This window comes from Mandrillus leucophaeus, unplaced genomic scaffold, assembly GCF_000951045.1.
Source record: "Mandrillus leucophaeus isolate KB7577 unplaced genomic scaffold, Mleu.le_1.0 Scaffold1564, whole genome shotgun sequence".
NCBI classification, from domain to species: Eukaryota; Metazoa; Chordata; class Mammalia; order Primates; family Cercopithecidae; genus Mandrillus; species Mandrillus leucophaeus.
Genome location: NW_012101548.1, coordinates 63,864 through 85,584, shown reverse-complemented (window position 1 = coordinate 85,584; position 21,721 = coordinate 63,864). Strand labels below are relative to the sequence as shown.

General features: G+C 43.3%; 1 protein-coding gene across 1 annotated transcript in view; it reads left to right on the top strand.

Annotated features, from left to right (window-relative positions):
* Window positions 1-6,099: 6,099 nt before the first annotated feature.
* The window catches only part of LOC105536195 (rho guanine nucleotide exchange factor 4-like), a 40,287-nt gene continuing 24,665 nt past the window's right edge, over window positions 6,100-21,721 (top strand). Inside the window, 4 exon segments of the mRNA XM_011975476.1 lie at window positions 6,100-6,211; window positions 6,214-6,282; window positions 6,285-6,311; window positions 20,085-20,224. Coding sequence (XP_011830866.1) covers window positions 6,100-6,211; window positions 6,214-6,282; window positions 6,285-6,311; window positions 20,085-20,224 — 348 coding nt within the window.

Sequence of the window (21,721 nt, the reverse complement as noted above, 5' to 3'; positions counted from 1 at the left end):
ACTGGTTAGCCAGACACAAATCTGGGAACTTCCTGCAAGGGACTTTGCAGGTAGGACTGAGGTCACTAATCAGCTGACCTTAACGTAAGGAGATTGTTCTGGATTATCTGGGTAGACCCAGCATAATCATATGAGCCCTTAAAAGCAGCGGAAGAAGCCAGGAGAGGAGCTAAGAGACTGAAAGCCAAAGAACTCAACCCACCATTGTGGGGAGGAGACCTGTTCCCCGCCACTCGGTCCTCCTTGGAAGATGGTTATAGCCCCTGGGCATCACAAGGCAATCAGGGGACCTCAGTTCGACAGCCCTCTGGGACTCCATCTGCCTGTAATCTGAATGAGACTGCAAGTTGGTTCGGCCGCAGAGCCTCCAGAAAGGGACGCAGCCCTGATGACACCTTAATTTAGGCTCTCTGTGGCTCCAAGCAGAGAACCCACTGAGCCACACTGTGCCTGGCCTTTTGACCTACAGAAACTGAGATAACAAATGTATGTGCTGTTAAGCCTCTAAATGCAGAGTAATTTGTTTCAGCAGCAAGAGGAAAATAATATATGCATCCATGCCCATGGGTGTGGTATGGCCCAGGAGCTGGCTGGCTGTCAGTCACTGAGTAGATGATGAGGGACTGTCAGCCATTAGGGAATGCCTTCTAGGAGCCATTTGTCTACTATTCACCAGTTAGGGAATGGGGAGCATTCCCCATAATTTGCATTTTAATGCTAGATTCCCACCATTTTCCCAATAGGAAATCCTTCCAGAGTAGAATCTTGGCACTTACGTAGGCATCTTTTATGCTTTTGGGGTCCTGTGCTCTATCCCTCTGGTCTTGCTTGGACTGGGAAGTGGGACTATTAAGCAAAGAGCAGATTCAGTGACACCACCCATCAAACCACTAACACCTAGGTGCTGGGAGTTGGTCTGAAGAGAAGCTGAAAGACCAAGTCCAAGTCATGAAAGGAAGCAAAACACCAAGTCATCGGCTAAGTTTGAAGGATAAAATGGGGCCAAAAATAGCCCAGATGGTCCCGCTGAACACAGCTGGGTGCTTGTAAGGGACTGGGAAGTGGACTGTAAGTAACATTGGTCGCCCTGTGGCTTAAGATTGAGGCAAGACTGTCAAAATGACATACATCTTCCACCAAAATACAAGGCATAGGGTATAGTAAATTGTAGTGAAATTGCAGAAGAAATTCTAATTGAAGGGGTCCAGCAAAGAGTAAAGGTGTTTGTCATGGAGACTGCAGTAACATTAATGTAAGGACCTACTGTGTTCTCAGTCCTCTATGTGGAAGATGCCTACACTGTAGATGGCGGGCACCATTGTGATCGCTGACTGTCCCCAGCCTCTTTGTCTATTCCAAGGAGCCCGTCAGCTTCTCCATCCTTGTGATTGGAGTCAGCCAGTGCCTAAGGGGAAAGTGGCCCAAATGCTGAATTTATGCCCCATCCTTCTCTCCTCTCCTCCATCATAGCCCTGCAGTTTCCTCTTTCTTTAATATCTTTCTGGTACCTTCCAATACATAGTCATTACTTTTTCATTCAAGTTTTTAAGCTCTTCTTACTTTTTATAGGCTAGGGTATTTTCCTCTATTTTTTATTCATTCTTCACAGATATTACTTTAAAATATAAACATGTTTGTTGCTTTTTCTGATTGTGAAGATAATATATTCATCTTGGCAAATCCAACATAACAGAAAATAATTAGAGTTAAATTCACTTGAAATCCTACCATCCCAAAATGGATACTGTTAACTATTTGGCACATAACCTTTTGTATATCTATGCCTTTTCATTGTTTGTCTTATTCTTATTTTTCATAAATAAGATCACACTCTATGTCCTGGTTTGTAAGCTACTTTTTAATTTAATAATGTGCTTTTAGTGACTTTAGTTTTGATAAATATAAAGCTAAATTATTCTTTTTTTTTTTTTTTTTTTTTTTTGAGACAGAGTTTGACTCTATCCCCCAGGCTGGAGTGCAGTGTGGCGATCTCGGTTCACTGCAACCTCCGCTTCCCGGGTTCAAGTGATTCTCATGCCTCAGCCTCCCAAGTAGCTGTGATTACAGGCACGCGCCACCACGCCTGGCTAATTTGTGTGTTTTTAGTAGAGACAGGGTTTCGCCGTGTTGGCCAGGCTAGTCTCAAATTCCTGACCTCAGGTGATCCACTGGCCTCAGGCTCCCAAAGTGTTGGGATTACAAGTGTGAGCCACCACACTCGGCCCCTAAATTATTCTTTTGAATTGGCTGCATGGTGTTTCATTATATAAATGCACCTTAATTTTAGTAGTCCCCTAATAATGTTCAATTTGTTTGTCTGTAATGTTTTTCTATTAGAATCAATGTTGGAATCAGTATACTTGTAAATACGTATTGTGTGCTTTTCTGAGTACTTGCTTTCTTAGGATAAAACTAAAAGTAGAACAATTGGCTCAACATGTTTGTTCTTTGTAAAACTTTTCTTGAAGTATAATATGCATGCTTAAAAGTACACCAATAATAAGTGTATGTTTTGATGAATTTTCACAGAGTGAATATTCTTGTGCAACCAACATCCAGATCAAGAAATAGAATATTACCATCACACCAGTCTCTTTCTTTTAAATGGAGTATTTAGTCCATTAACTTTTAATGTGATTATTGATATAGTTGGGCTTACATTTGCCATTTTCCTCTTTTTCTGTCCCATGTTCTTTGTGTTACTCTTTATCTCCTTTTCTGTTTTCTTTTGGGTGAATTGGTTCTTTTATAAAAAAAATCCTATCTTAATTTATTATTGGCTTGTCACTATTCCTTTGTGTTATTTTGTAATGGTTGCTCTGAAGATGATTTTATATGTACATATCTATACATCTTTAGCTTTTCATAGTCTACTAAAAGTAATATTTCCCACTTTATGTATAAAATGTAAGAATCTTGCATGTGTCTAATTTCATTTATCCCTTTCCTGTTTTATGGATAGAGCTGTCATTTATGTGCTCATCTACATGTACTATAAACCCCACAATATAATGTTACAATTTTTGCTTTAAATTGGTGTATATTTTTAAAGAAATTAATTTTAAAATAGTGTGTTGTACATACCCACAGTTTAACACTTCTGGTGCTTATCATTTCATCTTGAGGATTAGAATTTCCATTTGTCATCATTTCACTTCTGCCCGAGGAACTTCACTTAACGTTTTTTGTAGTAACCATCTGCTGGTCAGTGATTCTCTTAGCTTTCATTTTTCTTTTTGTGGACGACAGATGTTGTGTTGGTGTCCTGTGGATACCACCAGGGACACGCACCCCCTTCTTTCATTTTTCTGAAGATGTCTTTATTTCACTTTTATTCTTGCAACATAGTTTTGTTGATGTAGAATTCTGAGTTGACAGTTTTTTTCTTTCAGCAATTCAAAGATGTTGTTACACTATCTCTGTCTTTCATTACAATCAACTGTCATTCAACAAAGGTCTGTCTTGTTATGTTTCTCTGTATTCTGTTTGGGATTCAGTGATCTCCTTGAATCTGTACATTTATTCTTTTACCAAATTTGTAAAATTGTCAGTCATTATGTCTTCAGAATTGTTTTTGCTTCATTCACTCTCTCCTCATGTATGTTAGGCCATAGTATTTTCCCGAGTCACTAAGTTGCTGTTCATTATTTTCCAACATTTTTTTTCTCTTTTTCAAATTGGATCATTTCTATTGGTCTGTCTTGAAGCTGCTATTTTTTTTGGTATTTCCAATCTGCAGTTCAGCCCATTCAGTAAATATGTTTATTTTGATAGTATATTCTCCAGTTCTGGAATTTCCATTTGATTCTTCGTTGTAGTGTCCATTTCTTTGCCATTTCCTATTTCTTCATGCTTTAGGAGTTTGTGCTTCTGTATATTTTTGAGCATTATTCTAATAGTTTATGTGTTACTTCAGACACCTGCATTGCCCAAGCGCTGGTTTCCACTGATTGACTTTTCTCTTGGGTACCGACCACATTTTCCTTTTCTTCATATGTCTAGTAAATTTGGATTGTATCTTGGCTATTGAATAGTTTATAGAGTCTTTGGATTCTGTTGTTTCTCTGAAGAGTTTTTTGGGATTTTTGTTGTTGTTGTTTTGTTTTCCAACCTTTTAGCAGGAAGTTAATGTGGTTGAATTAAAACTTCACATTCTACGTTCAGGTTTTGTAGCCTCTACTAGGCTGCTTGGAGTATTCCCCATGCCTTCAGAGTTTAGGGGTCAGCCAGAGATTTGGGCAGAGCTCCACACAGAGTTTTGTCTGTAACTTCCCTCTGTAGCTCTTTGTTCTCAGATTGTCCTCCTTATTGATGCTTCTGAGATCACCCTAAAATCTTTGTTCCAACTGTTCAGTCAGTGACACTGTGACTGCAGGTGTGTGTCTGTGTTTAGCCACCCCTTGGGGCAGAAAGCTGTAAGGGCAGGAAACTCAACCAGGAATACTCCTGTGGTTTCTGCCTGCTTTGGGTCATTCTCCAGTGCCATCAGATAGCAGTTTTTTGGTACTTTTTTCCCAGTGAGTATAAATATCTGCACAGAGTTTGATAGTAGTCATTCCACTATTATTAGAAACCCTTAAGATAAAATAAATATTTTATTCATCGAGTAATTAAGAGGGATTTTTTTTTACATTCTCTGACGTGAAATTAGGTTTTGGATGAACCTAATGGCCTCTGTCGAAGAGTCAGCATGTGCTTCTGTATCAGCCACTTTGGACAGCTCTGCATGCTACTAATGTCCACATCGGTGGTTCCTGGTAGCTTCCCTCAAAACTGGTTAACTGAGATTGGTCAGGAGCCCACCAGAGCTGGGGGGGTGGGGTGGAGAGAGGAAATGAAGTTAGGCAGGCAGCAAGCTTTAGATGCTGTGGGTGAGGCAGAGCAAGTGTCTGTTGGGGCTGGGGTTACTCTGTTGTGCACGTGGGACGTAATGAAGGGAAGCTGAAGCCGCGTCCTCACAGAGCTCTACATCTTAGCGTTGCAGAGGTATTTCCACTTTAGAAATCAGACTCGTGTTTATGTATTTAAAGCAGATCCAGGATGGATGGTATTTTCAAGTTAACGGTTTTAGGAAAAAAGAGATAGGTAAATTATTAGAGCACAGATGTGTGTGTGTTGGAAACCATACAGGTTTGAAGCCGCAGGGCTTAGGGCTGTGTCTGAATTCTGCTGCCATTGTCTCTCTGAGCTGGTAAAGCCTTTCCACGCTGCACAATTTCTCTTCTGTGAAATGAAGTCAAATAACACAGTTCCTGGCTGGGCGCGGTGGCTCAAGTCTGTAATCCCAGCACTTTGGGAGGCCGAGACGGGCGGATCACGAGGTCAGGAGATCAAGACCATCCTGGCTAACCCGGTGAAACTCCGTCTCTACTAAAAAATACAAAAAATTAGCCAGGCGAGGTGGCGGGTGCTTGTAGTCCCAGCTCCTTGGGAGGCTGAGGCAGGAGAATGGCGTGAACCCGGGAGACGGAGCCGAGATCCGGCCACTGCACTCCAGCGTCTCAAAAAAAAAAAAAAAAAAAAATCAAATAACACAGTTCCACAACAGAGGAGTAAACAAAAATGTTTGTTGAACCTGAATCCAAAAGGTTTAGTTTATATTTTCTTGATAGTAAAACAAAATAGTCCAGGCATTTTAGCACAGCTGACCTTTTCAGCCTCCTTTATTGCAACCTTAGCCCCTTCACCCACCCTCAGATTTTCCGAAGTTTCACCAGTGTTCAAGCCCAGGCCTAGGAATTTTATGGGAAATATTTGACAAACGGAGAAAAGTAGCCTTTAGCAAATTTGTTTTATCTGTCTTAAAGGATGTATTCATTAGAATAGACAATATCAAGGTTGGTAGGAAAAAGGATGGTAGCAGAAGAGAAAAAAAAAATGCAATTTCTGGGAAGCCTGCATGTTTCCAGCAATATTTGAGGACTTCAGCTCCCCTGAATGTCAGGCCCTCAAGCATGTGCTTCCGTATCAGCCACTTTGGACAGCATTTCGTGCTATCAGTCCCCCCATTGGTGGTTCCTGGTGGCTTCTCTCAAAACTGGTTAACTGAGATTGGTCAGGAGCCCATCGGAGCTGACGGGGATGGGGTGGAGAGAGGAAATGAGGCCAGATGGGCGGCAAGCTTTGGACGCTGTGGTAAGGACTTTTCACGGTCACTGTGAAGCAGATCTCAGGCAGAGAAATGATGTGATTTATTGTAGTTTACCAAGGACCACTCTGATATGGTGCAGAGGGAAGACCAGCTGGAGGTTCTTGTGTCACTCTGTGAAGTGCGGGGGCGGAGTGGGGCAGATACGGGGCCTGCACTGGAGGTTGGTGGCGGACGGATGAAAAGTGGTTGGATTCTGGATAATAAAGTAGGGCTAGCTGAGACTTGATGATAAATACGGATGTGAACTGAGAGAAAGACAGGTGTCAAGGATAACCAAAATTATCCTTGCCAAGATTTTTGTTCTGAGCTACTGAAAGAATGCAGTTGTCTGCTACTGAGATCAGGACGCCTGTGGCTGAGCAGGTTTGGGTCGGTGATCAGGAGTTCTCCTTGGGGCGTATTAACCTTGAGGGGCCTAGGAGGCACTTGGCGTGGCAGGGGGACAGGTGTCACTTCTTTGCCTAGAGCTTCCTTTGACCACCCATAGGAAGCCTTTTCAATGACTGCAGTGCAGAAACGTCCAAATGCCCAAAAGTGAACCCAAGCCCGGCCGTGTCAGACAGAAGATACTGAAGCTGTGAGCCACAGGCCTCAGAGTGGGGATGCCTTTCACTGTGAAATCACAGATTTCTAGAGCAAGAACCAAGGCATTTGTGCCAGGACCCTTTTTTTTTTTTTTTTTTTTTTTTTTTTGATATGGACCCTTGCCCTTTTGCCCGGGCTGGAGTGCAGTGGTGTGATCTTGGCTCACTGCAGCCTCCACCTCCTGGATTAAAGCAATTCTCCTACCTCAGCCTCCCAAGCAGCTGGGATTACAGGCACCTGCCGCCACACCCAGCTAATTTTTGTATTTTTAGTAGATACGGGGTTTCACCATGTTGGCCAGACTGGTCTCAAACTCCTGAGCTCAAGTGACCCGCCCGCCTCGGCCTCCCAAAGTGCTGGGATTACAGGCATGAGCCCCACGTTTGGCCTCATTTGTTTTAAGTAACTAGCTCAGCTATAATCTACCACTAACAATGATGGTGTTTTGTTTGGTATTTAAATAATTTTTGTAATGAAAAGTGTTAATCGTGACATGATTTATTTTATTGCACAGCATTAGGGTGAAAATAATGAAAATTTTCATTAAAGGAATATGTGACATAACTTCATTATATTATATACAGTGTTGTACTGATTTACCAAAACTTGTAATTTGGTAACGATACTGCATTCCTTGGGTTTGTACTCCAAAAGTCTATGATCTAAAGTGTTGAGTTGCAGACTGGTTCTGTTCAGTGAAAAATGAAATGATTACCTGAATATTGCAGCAACCTAAACTTAGAGGAACAGCTGTTCACATCCCTGGCACTTCACATTTGCCTAACATAACGCTACCACGTGTCAGAAACCATGCTTCACTCACTGCTAAAGCATGACGCAGCCATGTTATGTGTAATTACTTTTTAAAGTAATTGTGACCACGAAGTCTTACTTGTACGTGAAGACCTGACCTTTGACTGATTTCCCAGGTGAGAAAAAGTCCTGCTGGGATTTTGATAGGAATTGCATTCAACCTATGCATCCATTTGGAAGCCACTGAAATCTTCATCCTGTTGAGCCCTCCCATCCATGAACACAGACTCTCTCTCCATATTTAGATCCTCTTTGATTTCCTTTAATGCTCCATTATTTTAAAGCAAGTCCCAGACATCATGTAATTTGATCCGTAAATAGCACAGTATATGTCTTAAAACAGAAGGTCTGTCTGTCTGTGCCACACTTTCTTCCCTGGTATTTTAAAAGCAGTGGTCTCCCTGAGATGGGGATTGAAACAGATTGCTTGTAGGAGTCACTGCTTTTCTTGGCTAAAGGCTCCTCTTACCTTCAGTGAGATGGCACGACGGCACCAAATAGCCAGGGGCCCTTGGAGAGGGAGGGTGGGGGCAGCAAGGGGTCCTTCTTGTGTGGGCAGAACAGCTAGAGACCCAGGGCAGGAAAAGTGTGGAGGGGGGTGCGTACTGAGAGACGGGGCACAGTTTTCCCCTGCCCTGGCTGCGAGGTGCCTGAGGGACCTCAGTGTGTCTCATGTGTGTGTGAGCTGCAGGGCCTGTATCTGTGCAGCACACCTAATGATACCTGCCTCACAGGTGGGCTGGAGCCGTACACACAGCAGAAGGAGGGTTGTACGTTCTCAGAAAAAGTTATTTTCCCCCCACCAGGAGGAGAACTGGGAAATGAAGGAGCCCGAGAGAAGTTCAGTTTCTCCCAGCAGGGCCCAGAGGCAGGTGTCCGCAGCGGAGTACATTCGCGCTTGCGACTCTAGATGGCTCAGAGTTTCTAGCTGCCAAAGGAACAAAGCTCTCCAGAGCTGAGGCTTTCGGTGAGCCTTCTGTACAACCTAAAAATTAAAAATCCGGAGCTGAGATGGCTCAATGTAGTATTGGATCCTGAAACAGAAAAAGGCCATTGGGGAGAAACTGAGGGCATCTGAACAAAATCTGGACATCAGTGACTATCAGAGTCAGTGTTGCTCCGTCCGTGTGACGAATGTGTCTGCTAGCGTGAGACCTTCTGGTCGGGGAGCCCTGCTGTGGGTGCCTGGGAACTCTGTGCTGCTGACCAGTTGTTCTGTAAATCTAACACTGTTCTTTCAAGTCTATCAAAAATAATCTTTTAAAAAACAAAAGCTGGCTTGGGTGCAAGGGGCTCACGCCTGTAATCCCAGCACTTTGGGAGGCCAAGGTGGGCGGACCACCTGAGGTCAGGAGTTCAAGACCAGCCTAGCCAACATGATGAAACCCTGTCTCTACTAAAAATATAAACAACCTCAGTCCAGTGCAGACGGCCCAGTGACCTGACTGGCCGGCAAGGTTTGGCTCCTTGTGAGCTGTGTGAAGAAACTTCACTTCTTTGGGCCCCAGCTTCCTCATCTGTAGAATGGACACATCATTTCGACTTCCTTGTTTATGTCACAAGGATGAAGTGAGAGGCCCCTGTAGGGCCACACCTGGACACATATCCCAGTCCCGCAGTGCAGACCCACCGGGGAGCCTGCACCTGCTGTTTTGCCTGGGCAGGGACCATGTGCATGCCAGGGCTCCCCGGGAGCCTCACCTCTCACCCTCCTTCCCGCTTCTCATTCTACTCCAGCCACTCTGCAGTTCTTCCATGACCGGGAGCAACCCCACCCTCTTGCTTCTGGTGCTGGATGCTGTCCCTGTTTCCTGGAACACTCTTCACCACCGTTGCTATGCCAGCCCCTCCCAACATGCCCCACCGGGATCTCCCAGGCCTGGTTGGACCTCCTGTGCCTGTGGTTTCCTAGCATCACCACGCAGCATTATTTGTTTAACTCCCTTATTTCCTGCCAGACCCCCATCACCTTCTTCACATTGCATCCTCAGAACCCCACGTGTATCTGTGGCATATACCCAGTGGGCTCTGGATAAATACATTTGAGTGAATTCAGAAAGCAGTGAACCAGTGCACAGATGTAAACTGGAAGCCCCTGACTGTTTGGTGCTGGATGAACAGCCAGGCCGCCTGCACGCCGCCCAGTGCCCCCCATGCCCAGATTCCTGTTTCTACTCCAAGACCGTATGCCAGACTCTTTAGAGAAATTTCTCAAAGGGCCCCAAGGCCGTGTGAAAGACTGCATTGCCTGCGTTTGCTGGAGCAGAGCTCAGGAAGTCAGTACTCACTTTGTTAATGGCTTTTGATGGACAGCAGTAGATCTCAAAGTTGAGCATGCACCAGGATCATCTAGAGGGCTATGCAGACACAACCCGGGGGCCCCACCCCAGAGTTTCTGATTCAGTGGGTCTGGGGAGGGGTCTCAAGAATGTGCATCTCTACCAAGTTCCCTAAGTGCTGCTGCTGGTCTGGGGACCACACTTTGAGAACCACTGACTTCCAGGGCAGTAGGTCAGCGTGGGAAAGAGATGCATACGGAGGACGTTCCTCCGCCTCTCTCCCTGGGTGGGCAGAGCTACCGGCCTTCCCTTGTAAAGGGGAAGCAGAGAATTGTTTGGCTGCTGTTCATCAGAGGCAAAGGCACCCTCACTGAGCACTTATCTAGAATCTAGAGCTGTTAGCTGCTCTGCTGTCTAAACACTGTTGGAATTTCAGAATGGATCAGAGACTGCTGACTTGTCTTCTGATATAAAAATTTAAAATCCAAAATCAAGACTGGCCTTTGTGTTGCTGGGCCATGTTGTTTCTGTTCATTTATTCACCTGCAGACACCATGGGGCACATGGTCCCATCCTTTAACGCTTTCCTATGAATTAGCTGTGTGAGACCCACAAAGCAAGTAGCCTTGCGTTGTAAGAGAGTTTGAGCCGGTTCTAAGCAGACAAGTGACTGGCTCTCCCACTGGCTGTTTGCACAGAGCCTGAGTCTCCTGGCTTCGGTCGTGGAGTCCTTCGCACACCTTCACCTTCACTCCCTCTCCCACGAATGCCTGCTCAACCTTCGTTCATGCCGTTGTGAAACCCTCAGGAAACACCTCCTCAATCCCACACCCTGTGCTGGGAGCTGGAATGTAGAATGACGAGTAAAAGTACTGGGAGATTCAGGTTGCAACTTGCTTTTCTTTTCTCCCAGGCTGCAAATTGGCTAGATGAGCAATCATTTTGTGAACTGCTGAGACCCCAGCTGGGACTACTAAAAAGCCAAGAAAAGTAGTGACTCCTACAAGAAATCTGTTTTATTCCCCTAGAGAGACCATTGCTTTTAAAATACCCCAGAAAAGAAAGTGTAGCAGCAAGACAGAGAGGGAGAGGAAGGAAAAGAGATGCCTTGCCTTTTAAGACATATACTGTGCTATTTACAGATCAGATTACATGATGTCTGGGACTTGCTTTAAAATAGTGGAGAATTGAAAGAAATCAAAGAGGATGTGAATATGGAGAGAGACTCTGTGTTCGTGGATGGGAGGGTTCAACAGAGCAAAGATTTCAGTTGTCTCCAAGTTGATACATAGGTTTATTGTAATTCCTATCAAAATCCCAGAAGGATTTTTTTCTAGCTATAGACAAGATTATTCTAAAATTTATATGGAAAGGCAAAGGAACAAGAATAGCTAAAACAGGAGGCCAGGGGAGGAAACAAAAAAGAATAGCTAAAACATTTCTGAAAAACAGGAATTAAGTCAGAGGAACCACTCTACCAAATTTCAAGAATTATTTTATACCCACAGAAAACAAGACCGTTTGGTATGAGAGGAGGATGAACACATTGATCAATAGGACAGAATAGAAAATGCAGAAATAGTGCCAAACAAGTACAGCCCACCAGTTGTTTAAACAATTGTGGTATAATCCACATGCCATTGTTATTTCCATATTTTGTTATTGTTGTCTTTATAATTACCATACGAAGGAGGAACTGGCATACCACTGTGATTTTTATTTGCATTTCCCTAATGATTAGTGATGTTGTATGTCCTTATTTATACGCTATTGACCATTTGTATGTCTTCTTTGAAGAAATGTCTATTCAAGTCCTTTGCCTATTTTTGAGTTGGGCTAGGTTTTGAGTTTTTTGTTTTTGTTTTGTTTTTCGAGTAGGAGTTTTTCAAAAATATTTTCTGGATGTTATTCCCTTATCAGATATATGATTTGCAGATATTTTCTTCCATTCTATGGGTTGTCTTTTCTCTCTTGATACTGTCCTTTAATGCACAAAAGATTTAAATTTTGATATAGTTCAATTTATCTATTTTTTCCTGTTGCCTGTGGTTTTGGTCTTATATCCAAGAAATTATTCACAGATTCACTGCTGTAAAGCTTTCCCCTGTTTTCTTCTAAGTGTCTTATAGTTTTAACTCTTATATTTAGGCCTTTGTCCATTTTGAGTTAATTTTTATATGTGTTAGGTAAGGGTTTAACTTCATTATTTTGCATTTGGATATCCAGCTTCCTAACACTGTTCGCTGTAAAGACTGTCTTTTCCCTCACCGTCTTAGCACCTTTGTCGAAAATCAATTGACCACATGTGGGAGAGTTTATTTCTGGATCCTCTATTCAGTTCCATTGGACTGTATATCTATCCTTATGCCATTTCCACATTATTTGATTATTGTGACTTTGAAGTAAGTTTTGAAATCAGGAAACGTGGGTCCTCCAACTTCTTTTTTTTTTTTTTTTTCCAAAATAATTTTGGCTAGTCAGGATCCCTTGAGATTCTATATGAATTTTAATGATGAATTTTTCTATGTGTGTAAAAAAATGCCATTGGGGCTGGGTACGGTGGCTCATACCTGTAATCCTAGCATTTTGGGAGGCTGAGGTGGACAGATCACCTGAAATCGGGAGTTCGAGACCAGCCTGACCAACATGGAGAAATCCTGTCTCTACTAAAAATACAAAATTATCCAGGTGTGGTAGCGCATGCCTGTAATCACAGCTACTTGGGAGGCTGAGGCAGGAGAATCACTTGAACCCAGGAGGCGGAGGTGGCGTGAGCTGAGATCACGCCATTGCACTGCAGCCTGGGCAACAAGAGTGAAACTCTGTCTCAGAAAAAAAAGAGTCATTGGATTTTTATAGGAATGCATTGAATACACAGATTGCTTTAGGTGGTATTGTCGTCTTAAAAATATTAAGACTTTCCATTTATAAACATGGGACGTCTTTTTTTTTTTTTTTTTTTGGTTTTTTTTTTTTTTTTTTTTTTAGATTTTCTTTCATTTTTTTCAGCAATGTTTTGTAGCTTTTAGTCTACATATCTTTGGCCTCCTTGGTTAAGTTTATTCCTAAGTATTTTATTCTTTGTTTTTTTGTTTTTGTTTTTGTTTTTTGAGACAGAGTCTCGCTCTGTCACCCAGGCTGGAGTGCAGTGGCCGGATCTCCGCTCACTGCAAGCTCCGCCTCCCGGGTTCACGCCATTCTCCTGCCTCAGCCTCCCGAGTAGCTGGGACTACAGGCACCGCCACCAGGCCCGGCTAGTTTTTTGTATTTTTAGTAGAGATGGGGTTTCACCGTGTTAGCCAGGATGGTCTTGATCTCCTGACCTCATGATTCGCCTGCCTTGGCCTCCCAAAGTGCTGGGATTACAGGCATGAGCCACCGTGACCAGCCAGTATGTTATTCTTTTTAATGCTATTGTAATGAAATTTTTAAAACTTTCCTTTTCAGGTTACTCATTGCAAATACACAGAAATAAAACTGATTTTTTTGTGTTAATTTATATTCTGTAGCTTTGATGAATTTTATTAGCTTTAATAATTTTATTGTGGATTCTTTAAGGTATGCTACATATAAGAAGATGTCGTCTGCAAACAGATAATTTCATTTTTCCTTTTCAATGTGGATGTCCTTTATTTCTTTTTCTTGACTGCTGTCACCAGGACTTACAGTACTATGTTGAATAGAAGTGGAGAAAGCAGGCACCCTTATCTCATTCCTCATCTTAGGGATACAACTTTCCATCTTCCATCATTGATTATGATGTTAGCTGTGAGATTTTCATATGTGGCCTTTATCACATTGAGGACTTTTCTTTCTATTTCTAGTTTATTGAATGTTTTATCACAAAAACTTGGTCAATGCTTTTTCTGCATAGATTAAGGTAATCATGTATTTTTCCTTCATTCTGTTAATTTAGTATATTATATTGATTTGCTCTCCTACATTGACCCATCCTTGCATTCCAGAAATAAATTCCATTTGGTCCTGATATATAATCCTTTCAATATGCTGTTGAATTCCATTTCCTAGTATTTTGTTGAGGATTTTTGCATCTATATTTGTAAGGGATATTATTCTGTAGTTTTCTTGTAGTTTCTTTGTCTGGGTTTATTATCAAAGCAATACTGGTGTTACAGAGTGAGTTGGGAAGTATTCCTTCCTCTTCAATATTTTTGGAAGAACTTGACAAGAATTGGTGTTGATTATACTTTAAATATTTGGTAGAATTCACTACCAGATGGTAGAAGCCATCTGGCCCTGGGCTTTTCTTTATTGGAAGATTTTTTTATTACTCTTCAATTTCTCTACCAATTATAGATCTATTCTGATTTCCTATTTCTTCTTGAGTCAGTTTAGGTATATTATGTGTTTCTAGAAATTTTCCATTTCATCTGGTTTATTTAATTTGTTAGCATACAACAGTTCATAGTATTCTCTTATAATCATTTTTATTTCTGTAAAATAGGTAGTAATGTCCTTACTTTGCTCATCAAAACTTTTGATTTTTTACAAAGGTACAAAAGCAATTCAGTGGAAAAATGATATTCTTTTCACAAATGATGCCAGAAATGATACCATTAGACCATCCATAGGTGATGAAAATGAACCTTGACCTAAGCTTCACACATTATACAAAAAAAAAAAAAACCTACACACAAAATGAATTATAGATTTCCATGTAAAACTTTTAGAAGAAAGCATTAAGAGAAAATCTTTGAGAACTAGGGTTTGGCAAAGAGTTCTTAGACATGACACCAAAAGCATGACTCATAAAAGGAAAATTTGAGAAACTGAACATTATAACAATTTCAAACTTTAGCACTATGAAAACTCTAGTTAAGTCAATGAAAAGATAAGCTACAGACAGAGAAAATACTCGCAAGCCTCATATCTGACAAATAACTCAAATATATAAAGAACTCTCAGAGCCAGATGTGGTAGCACAAGCCTGTGATCCCAGCTACTTGGGAACTGAGGTGGGAGGATCACTTGAGCCCAGGAGTTCCAGACCAGCCTGGGCAACATGGTGAGACCTGGTCTGGAAAAAAAAAAAAAAAAAAAAAAGAACTTTCAAAGTTCAACATTAAAACACCGATTAGTAAATAGGGAAAAGAGGGCAAGGCATGGTGGCTTACACTTGTAATCTCAGCACTTTGGGATGCTGAGGCAGGAGGATCATTTGAGGCCAAGGGCTCATGACTAGCCTGGGCAACATAGTGAGACACCATCTCTATGAAAGTTTTTTCAGAAAATTAGCTGAGTGTGGTGGTGTGAACCTGTAGTACCAGTTACTCAGGAGGTTGAGGTGAGAGGATCCCTTGCACTCAGGAGTTTGAGGCTGCAGTGAGCCATGATCGTGCCCCTGCACTCCAGCCTAGGCAACAAAGCAAGACCCCATCTCTTTAAAAAAAAAAAAAAAAACGGCAAAAGATGGCCGGCTGCAGTAGCTCATGCCTGTAATCCCAGCACTTTGAGAGGTCGAGGCGGGCGGATCATGAGGTCAGGAGATGGAGACCATCCTGGCTAACATGGTGAAACCCCGTCTCTACTAAAAATACAAAAACTAGCCGGGCGTGGTTTCAGGCACCTGTAGTCTCAGCTACCCAGGAGGCTGAGGCAGGAGAATGGCGTGAACCCAGGAGGCAGAGCTTGCAGTGAGCCAAGATCACGCCACTGCACTCCAGCCTGGGTGACAGCAACACTCCATCTCAAAAAAAAAAAAAAAAAAAGGGCAAAAGACATAAAGAGATATTTCACCAAAGAGGATATATGGCAAGTAAGCACATGAAAAGATGTTCAACATCATCAGCCTTTCAGGAAATGAAAACTGACACCATGATGAGATACCACTACACACCTATCAGAATGCCTCAAATATAAAATAGTGACAATACCAAGTGCCGCTGAAGATTCAGAGAAACTGAACTCTCAGACATCGAGAGTAACAGGAATGTAAAATGGCACAGCCACTCTGGAAAATAGTTTGGCAGTTTCTTAAAAACTAAGTAGTCAACTACCATCTGACCCAGTAATTACACTCCTGGGCATTTATCTCAGAGAAATGAAAACATGTTCATGCAAACCCCTGCTCGTGAATTATCATAGCAGCTGTATTCATAACAGGAATAGTTGGAAACAATCCACCTATCCTTAAACAGATGAATGGTTAAACCAACAGTGGCATGGAATGCCATGGAATGACATGGAATATGACTCAACAGTAAAAAGGAATGAAGTATGAATACACATAGCAGCAGAATGCAGGGCATTTGGCTGAGTGAAAAAGCCAACCTCAAAAGCCTACATACAGGTTGCTGTGGTGGCTATTCAGATCTGCACTGGTGACAGTGCCATACGCCTATGCACACACATTGTACGAACGTCCAGTTCTCAGCTGCGAGATCATACTGGACTTACAAAAGCTAGACTATTAACGGAAACTGGGTGGAGAGTGCACAGTGCCGTCTGTACTATAGTGGTATACCCTGTGACTCTAAAATCATTTCACAATAAAACGGTTTTATGTTTTATTTGTTTTTTGGGTGTTTTTTTGAGACGGAATCTCACTCTGTTGCCCAGGCTGGAGTGCAGTGGAGCAATCTCTGCTCACTGCAAAGTCCACCTGTTGGGTTCAAGCAGTTCTCCTGCCTCAGCCTCCTGAGTAGCTAGGACTACAGGTGTGCGCCACCATGCCTGCCTAATTTTTTGTATTTTTAGTAGAGACAGGGTTTCACCATGCTGGCCAGGCTGGTCTTCATCTCCTGACCTCATGATCTGCCCACCTCAGCCTCCCAAAGTGCTGGGATTGCAGGCGTAAGCCACTGCACCCAGCCAATAAAATGAATTTTAAGGCCCTAGGGGAGAAGGTATGACAATTTGACAACTTTTGATGGATTGCAGTTTGTTTTAGATGTGATCGTGGTTATGTTTTTTAAAGAAAGAGAGATGGGATCCTTATGTTTCAGAAACATATGCTATGGTGTTTACAGATGAAATTATATTGTATCTTAGATTTGCCCTAAAAACCATCTAGTGGGGAGTGGAATTAGATGATGAAACAAAAGTGGCCACATGTTGAGAATTGTTGAAGCTAGACAATGAATATACAAGGTTCCTTATACTATTTTCTCTCCTTTTGTGTACTTTTGAAACTTTCCATAATAAGTTTTTAAACATAAAATGAAATAAAAATCCTGAGTGTTCCTAGGGACTTGGAGAAGGCCCTCAGCTCCTGCTTGCAAGCTGGACTCTGGCCACTGCCTCCAGGTTGGAGACAGAGTGTGTTAGTCCATTCTCACAGTGCTATGAAACATTACCTGAGACTGGGTAATCTATGAAAAAAAGAGGTTTAATTGGCTCAGAGTTCCACAGGCTTCACAGGAAGCATGACAGGGAGGCCTCAGGAAACTTAGATCCTGGCAGAAGGCTAAGGGGAAGCAAGCGCCTTCTCCACGTGGCAGCAGGAGAGAGTGAGTGAAGCGGCAAGTGCCGCACACTTTTAAACGATCAGATCTCAAGATAACTCATCCGCTATCACGAGAACAGCAAGGGGGAAATCCGCCCCCGTGATCCAATTACCTCCCACCAGGCCACACCGTTAATTCAATATGAGATTTGGGCAGGGACACAAATCCAAACCATATCCCAGAGGTTTCCCAGGTCAGTTCTGGGGACGCATGTGGAGCTTTAACTGTGTTCCTGATGTTGGCGCTGCCAGGCCTTTGGGCTCCACCTTTGAGGAACTTGCCATTCGCCACCCCAGTCATCCTCCCGGCTTCCATCTGTTCAAGTGTTCATCCTTCCATCGGTTTCTTTGTCTGTTTCATCACCATTTATCTGTTTCTTCCATCCGTCTGTTTACTCACTTACTTAACATTTCCTAAACATTGACATTAATGAATAAGTCATGGCTCCTGCCTTCAAGGAGCTCAGAGTATAGCTGGGGGGAGTCAGACCGACACAGGGTACAGAGATGTGTTTCCTGCCATGAGGGTTGTCTGCTCAAGCTCCCTGAGAATGAGATAAGAGTCACAGACGGGACTCTCACGGAGAAGGAAGTGCGTGAAATGCGTCTTCAGAGTTCATATTTTCACCTGTGTTGGGCCCAAGTGGATAATCCAAGATAATCTTCCTATTTTGAGGTCAGCTGATTAGCAGCCCTGGTTTCATCTGCAACCTTAATTCCTCTTTAATTCCTCACATAACATAACATATTCACAGGCTCTGGAGATTCCATCTTTTCATCTTTTGGAGACCATTATTGTGCCTCTTGCAAGAAGAGAGTCCAGATGCAGACCCAACTATCTAGAAACTCAAGGACAGAGCAGACATTGTAGGTCCATGGGAAAGGACTGCCCATTCCATGAATGGTGCCGAGACCATTGATTATCCTTACAGAAGAAAGAAATTGGATTCCAACCTTACTCTATACCACAAAAATCATTTCCAGGTGGATTAACAGCATAAAGTGCCAAAAGAAAGCTATAAAACATGAAAAGATAACAGAGAAGAATATCATTATGACTGAGGTTGGAAAGAATTTCCTAGACACAGAAAACATACACCAAATAGGACTAGATTGACAAATTTGTCTATATTAAAATTAAGGACTTCTGTTCATCAAAAGGCCCCTTAAAAATAGTAACAAGCCACAAACTGGGAGGAGATAGTTGTGACACATCTGAGTGACAGAGGTATCTAGAAGTGAGGGAAGGAATGTGTGTGTATACATACATACATGAATACATACATATGTCAACGGTATGTTAAAGATAAGCAATTCAATAGACAAATGGGTAAAACTCATAAACACTTCACATTAAAGGGAAATATAAATGGCCCATAGATAAAAGGTCAACTCGTTAGTAATCTGAAATGTCAATTAAAATCAGAGGAAGATACTATTTCATACCCCTTAGACTCAAGAATTTAAATGTCTCATAATGCCAATCTCAAGAGCTGACTGGGATGTGGAGGGATGGAACAGTCTTGTGCCGCTTTCAGGTTCTGGGAAACTATTTGGTGTGCCTAGGACCCAGCAGGGCCACACACACCTGGGCATCCACACTCAGCAGTGTGAAATCACACCAGGGGTGACGATTTTGCCCAACTGGGCAAATATCTTAGCTATTATGATGGTTTATGGCTCTCCAGAATGCCACACTGCATAAGGAATACACAATACATTTGTGATATTGATATCATAGGGACAGGGAGGGATTAGGAAAATAATGTGCTCCTTAGCGGGGCTGTCACGAAAGCAGGGTTGAGAAACAATGTCCTAGAGCAACCCTCTGACGCACACCCAGGAGGCGTGCAGACACCGTCCAGCAGCACCACTGCAGCAGCACAGGACATACCCTGCTCCAGCAGTGCAGCCAACACACACAATGTGAAAGACTCGTACAGCACAAGACTGTGCGGCAGTGAAAATGACACAATCACAGCTACACACACAGGACACACGCTGCTCCAGCAGTGCAGCCAACACACACAATGTGAAAGACTCGTACAGCACAAGACTGTGCGGCAGTGAAAATGAAACAATCACAGCTACACACACAGTTGAGTAAAAACAGCCAGCCAGAGAAGAGTGGATTTGCTGGCTCCCTTTAGACAAGGTCAAAACCTAGCATAACTGACAGAACTAAATGCTAAGACAAAGGCATGGGAATGATTTATTAAAAGTTCTAACTTTTGAATATCTCTACAGGAAGGAGATGGGAATGGGACTCAGTGGAGTATACAGGATGTGGAAGGTCAAGTTTCTGGTGTTTTTCCTAAGTAGAGTAATGGGTACCAGGACTGTTCATTGTATTAAATTTCAAACCATATTTGCATGTACGGAACTGTATATTTTCTTTGAATACACACATATATATTGCATAACACAATGTTAACATTTTTCCTAAGGGCCTATACTATAGCCAACACAATGGAAAATGGTCTGTGACTGAATACAACCTAAGGGGCTCTCGAGCTGTGTGATGGTGAATACTTGTGTTCCCTTGTCAGCCGAGTTGCTGTAGACTGGGTGATGGGTGACTAATGGTGGTGGTGTGAGTGAGATGGTGCATTCTTTCACCCAGGCCACATGTTTGCGGCAAGGATGGTTTGAGAACCTAGCCCTGCAACCTGCATCCTCCTCCTGCAGAAGGAGTGTTTGTCCTGAGCCCACCGGGCTCCTTCTCCACATGTTCTCCCCTTAGCCCTTCCCAGCCCAGCCCCCTTTGCCCAGCTGCTGTCTCTCCTTCCAGCCATGCCTGATGGAGCTCTGGACACAGCTGTCCGCGCTGATGAAGTGGGGAGCGAGGAGGACCTGTATGATGACCTGCACAGCTCCGGCCACCACTACAGCCACCCTGGAGGGGGTGGTGAGCAGCTGGCTATCAATGAGGTAGGGTCAGGGCTGCGCGGGCAGAGGGAGGGACAGGCTGGGGCTACAAGCTGGACTCCAGCACGCTCATGCAGGCCAGATGCCCACAGTCCATGTTCCATGCAGATGCTAGTGGTGCTGGCCATGCACAGCGCAGTTTCAGCCTGCAGTCCTCACTTTGGGATGTGGTGTCAAGAGCACGGTTTGTCCAACACAGGACTCCCTGTGCCCTTCTGGGGCCCACAGAGCAGATGCAATGCCAGCGTGCTGGTCCGCCTCATGGGGCTGTCCTAGTGAGCAGCTTCCAAGAGCCATCCCGGCTGGAGGAGTCCTCCTTAGTAGAAGGGAGGTCAGGGCTTCTCCAGTCACTCCAGCCCCTGACCCTGCAACCAGCCATTTGGGCAGGCTGGGAACAAGGCGAGGGAAAAACTGTTTTCTCTCCTGACAACAGGAGTTCAGAAGCATTGCTGTTGCTATGACAACTGCATGCGAGTTGCTATGGTTTTGCTATTCCTACCCAAGCAGAAGAAATCCGGGAGAATCCTCATCCAGGCAAAACTGCTTCCCATCCGAGTTCTCCCTTTGCATTCCCAATGAGAGAGGAATCGTGATGCTTTAACACGCCTCTTTCTCACTCACCCTCCTACTTTCTCAGCCTCTTTTACTTAACTGGAGGGTGAGTTGAACGTCATGGAAGTGTAAGCAGATGACCAGCACCAGCACATGCCCGTAGCAAATGCCATGTTCTCCAGTCAGGAGGTACTGGTGTGTTTCTGCTTCATTAAAACTGGACTCTGACAACTCAGGATCTTGTAGCACTCGGGTTTTTCCTTAAGAAGGGATCCATTTTGGAAGAGTTAGACTTTTCTGTGAATGAATGAGCTGGGGGGCTTCTCAGAAGCCAGTGAGGAGGGTGGTGTCCTCCTTACCTACTGGACAGAGGAGTGGAATCAGAGGCCCAGGAACTCCTCCCAGAGGCCCAGCTCTAGATGATGATTTAAAACAGTCATTAAGGCCAGGCACGGTGGCTGTCGCCTGTAATCTCAGCACTTTGGGAGGCTGAGACGGCTGGATCACCTGAGATCAGGAGTTCGAGAACACCCTGGCCAACACGGTGAAACCCCATTTCTACTAAAAATACAAAAATTAGCCAGGCATGGTGGTGGGCACCTGTAATCCCAGCTACTCAGGAGGCTGAGGCAGGAGAATAGCTTAAGTGTGGGAGGCAGAGGTTGCAGTGAGCCAAGATGGTGCCACTGCACTCCAGCCTGGGCAACAGAGTGAGACTCCATCTCAAAAATACAAATACAAATGCAAATAAAACGGTCATTAAATAATGCGCTACTCAAAACCCATGACGTATAAAGAATAAACATGTAAACAAGCTTTCCTGACAACACCTTTCTCTTTAAGTGACTCTCGTAAGCTATTTGGGATGGAAGGTGTTCTGAAATCATGTCACCTGAAGCGGAATTCACAAGAAATAGTTGTGCTTTTCCTTTTTTTTTTTTTTTTTTT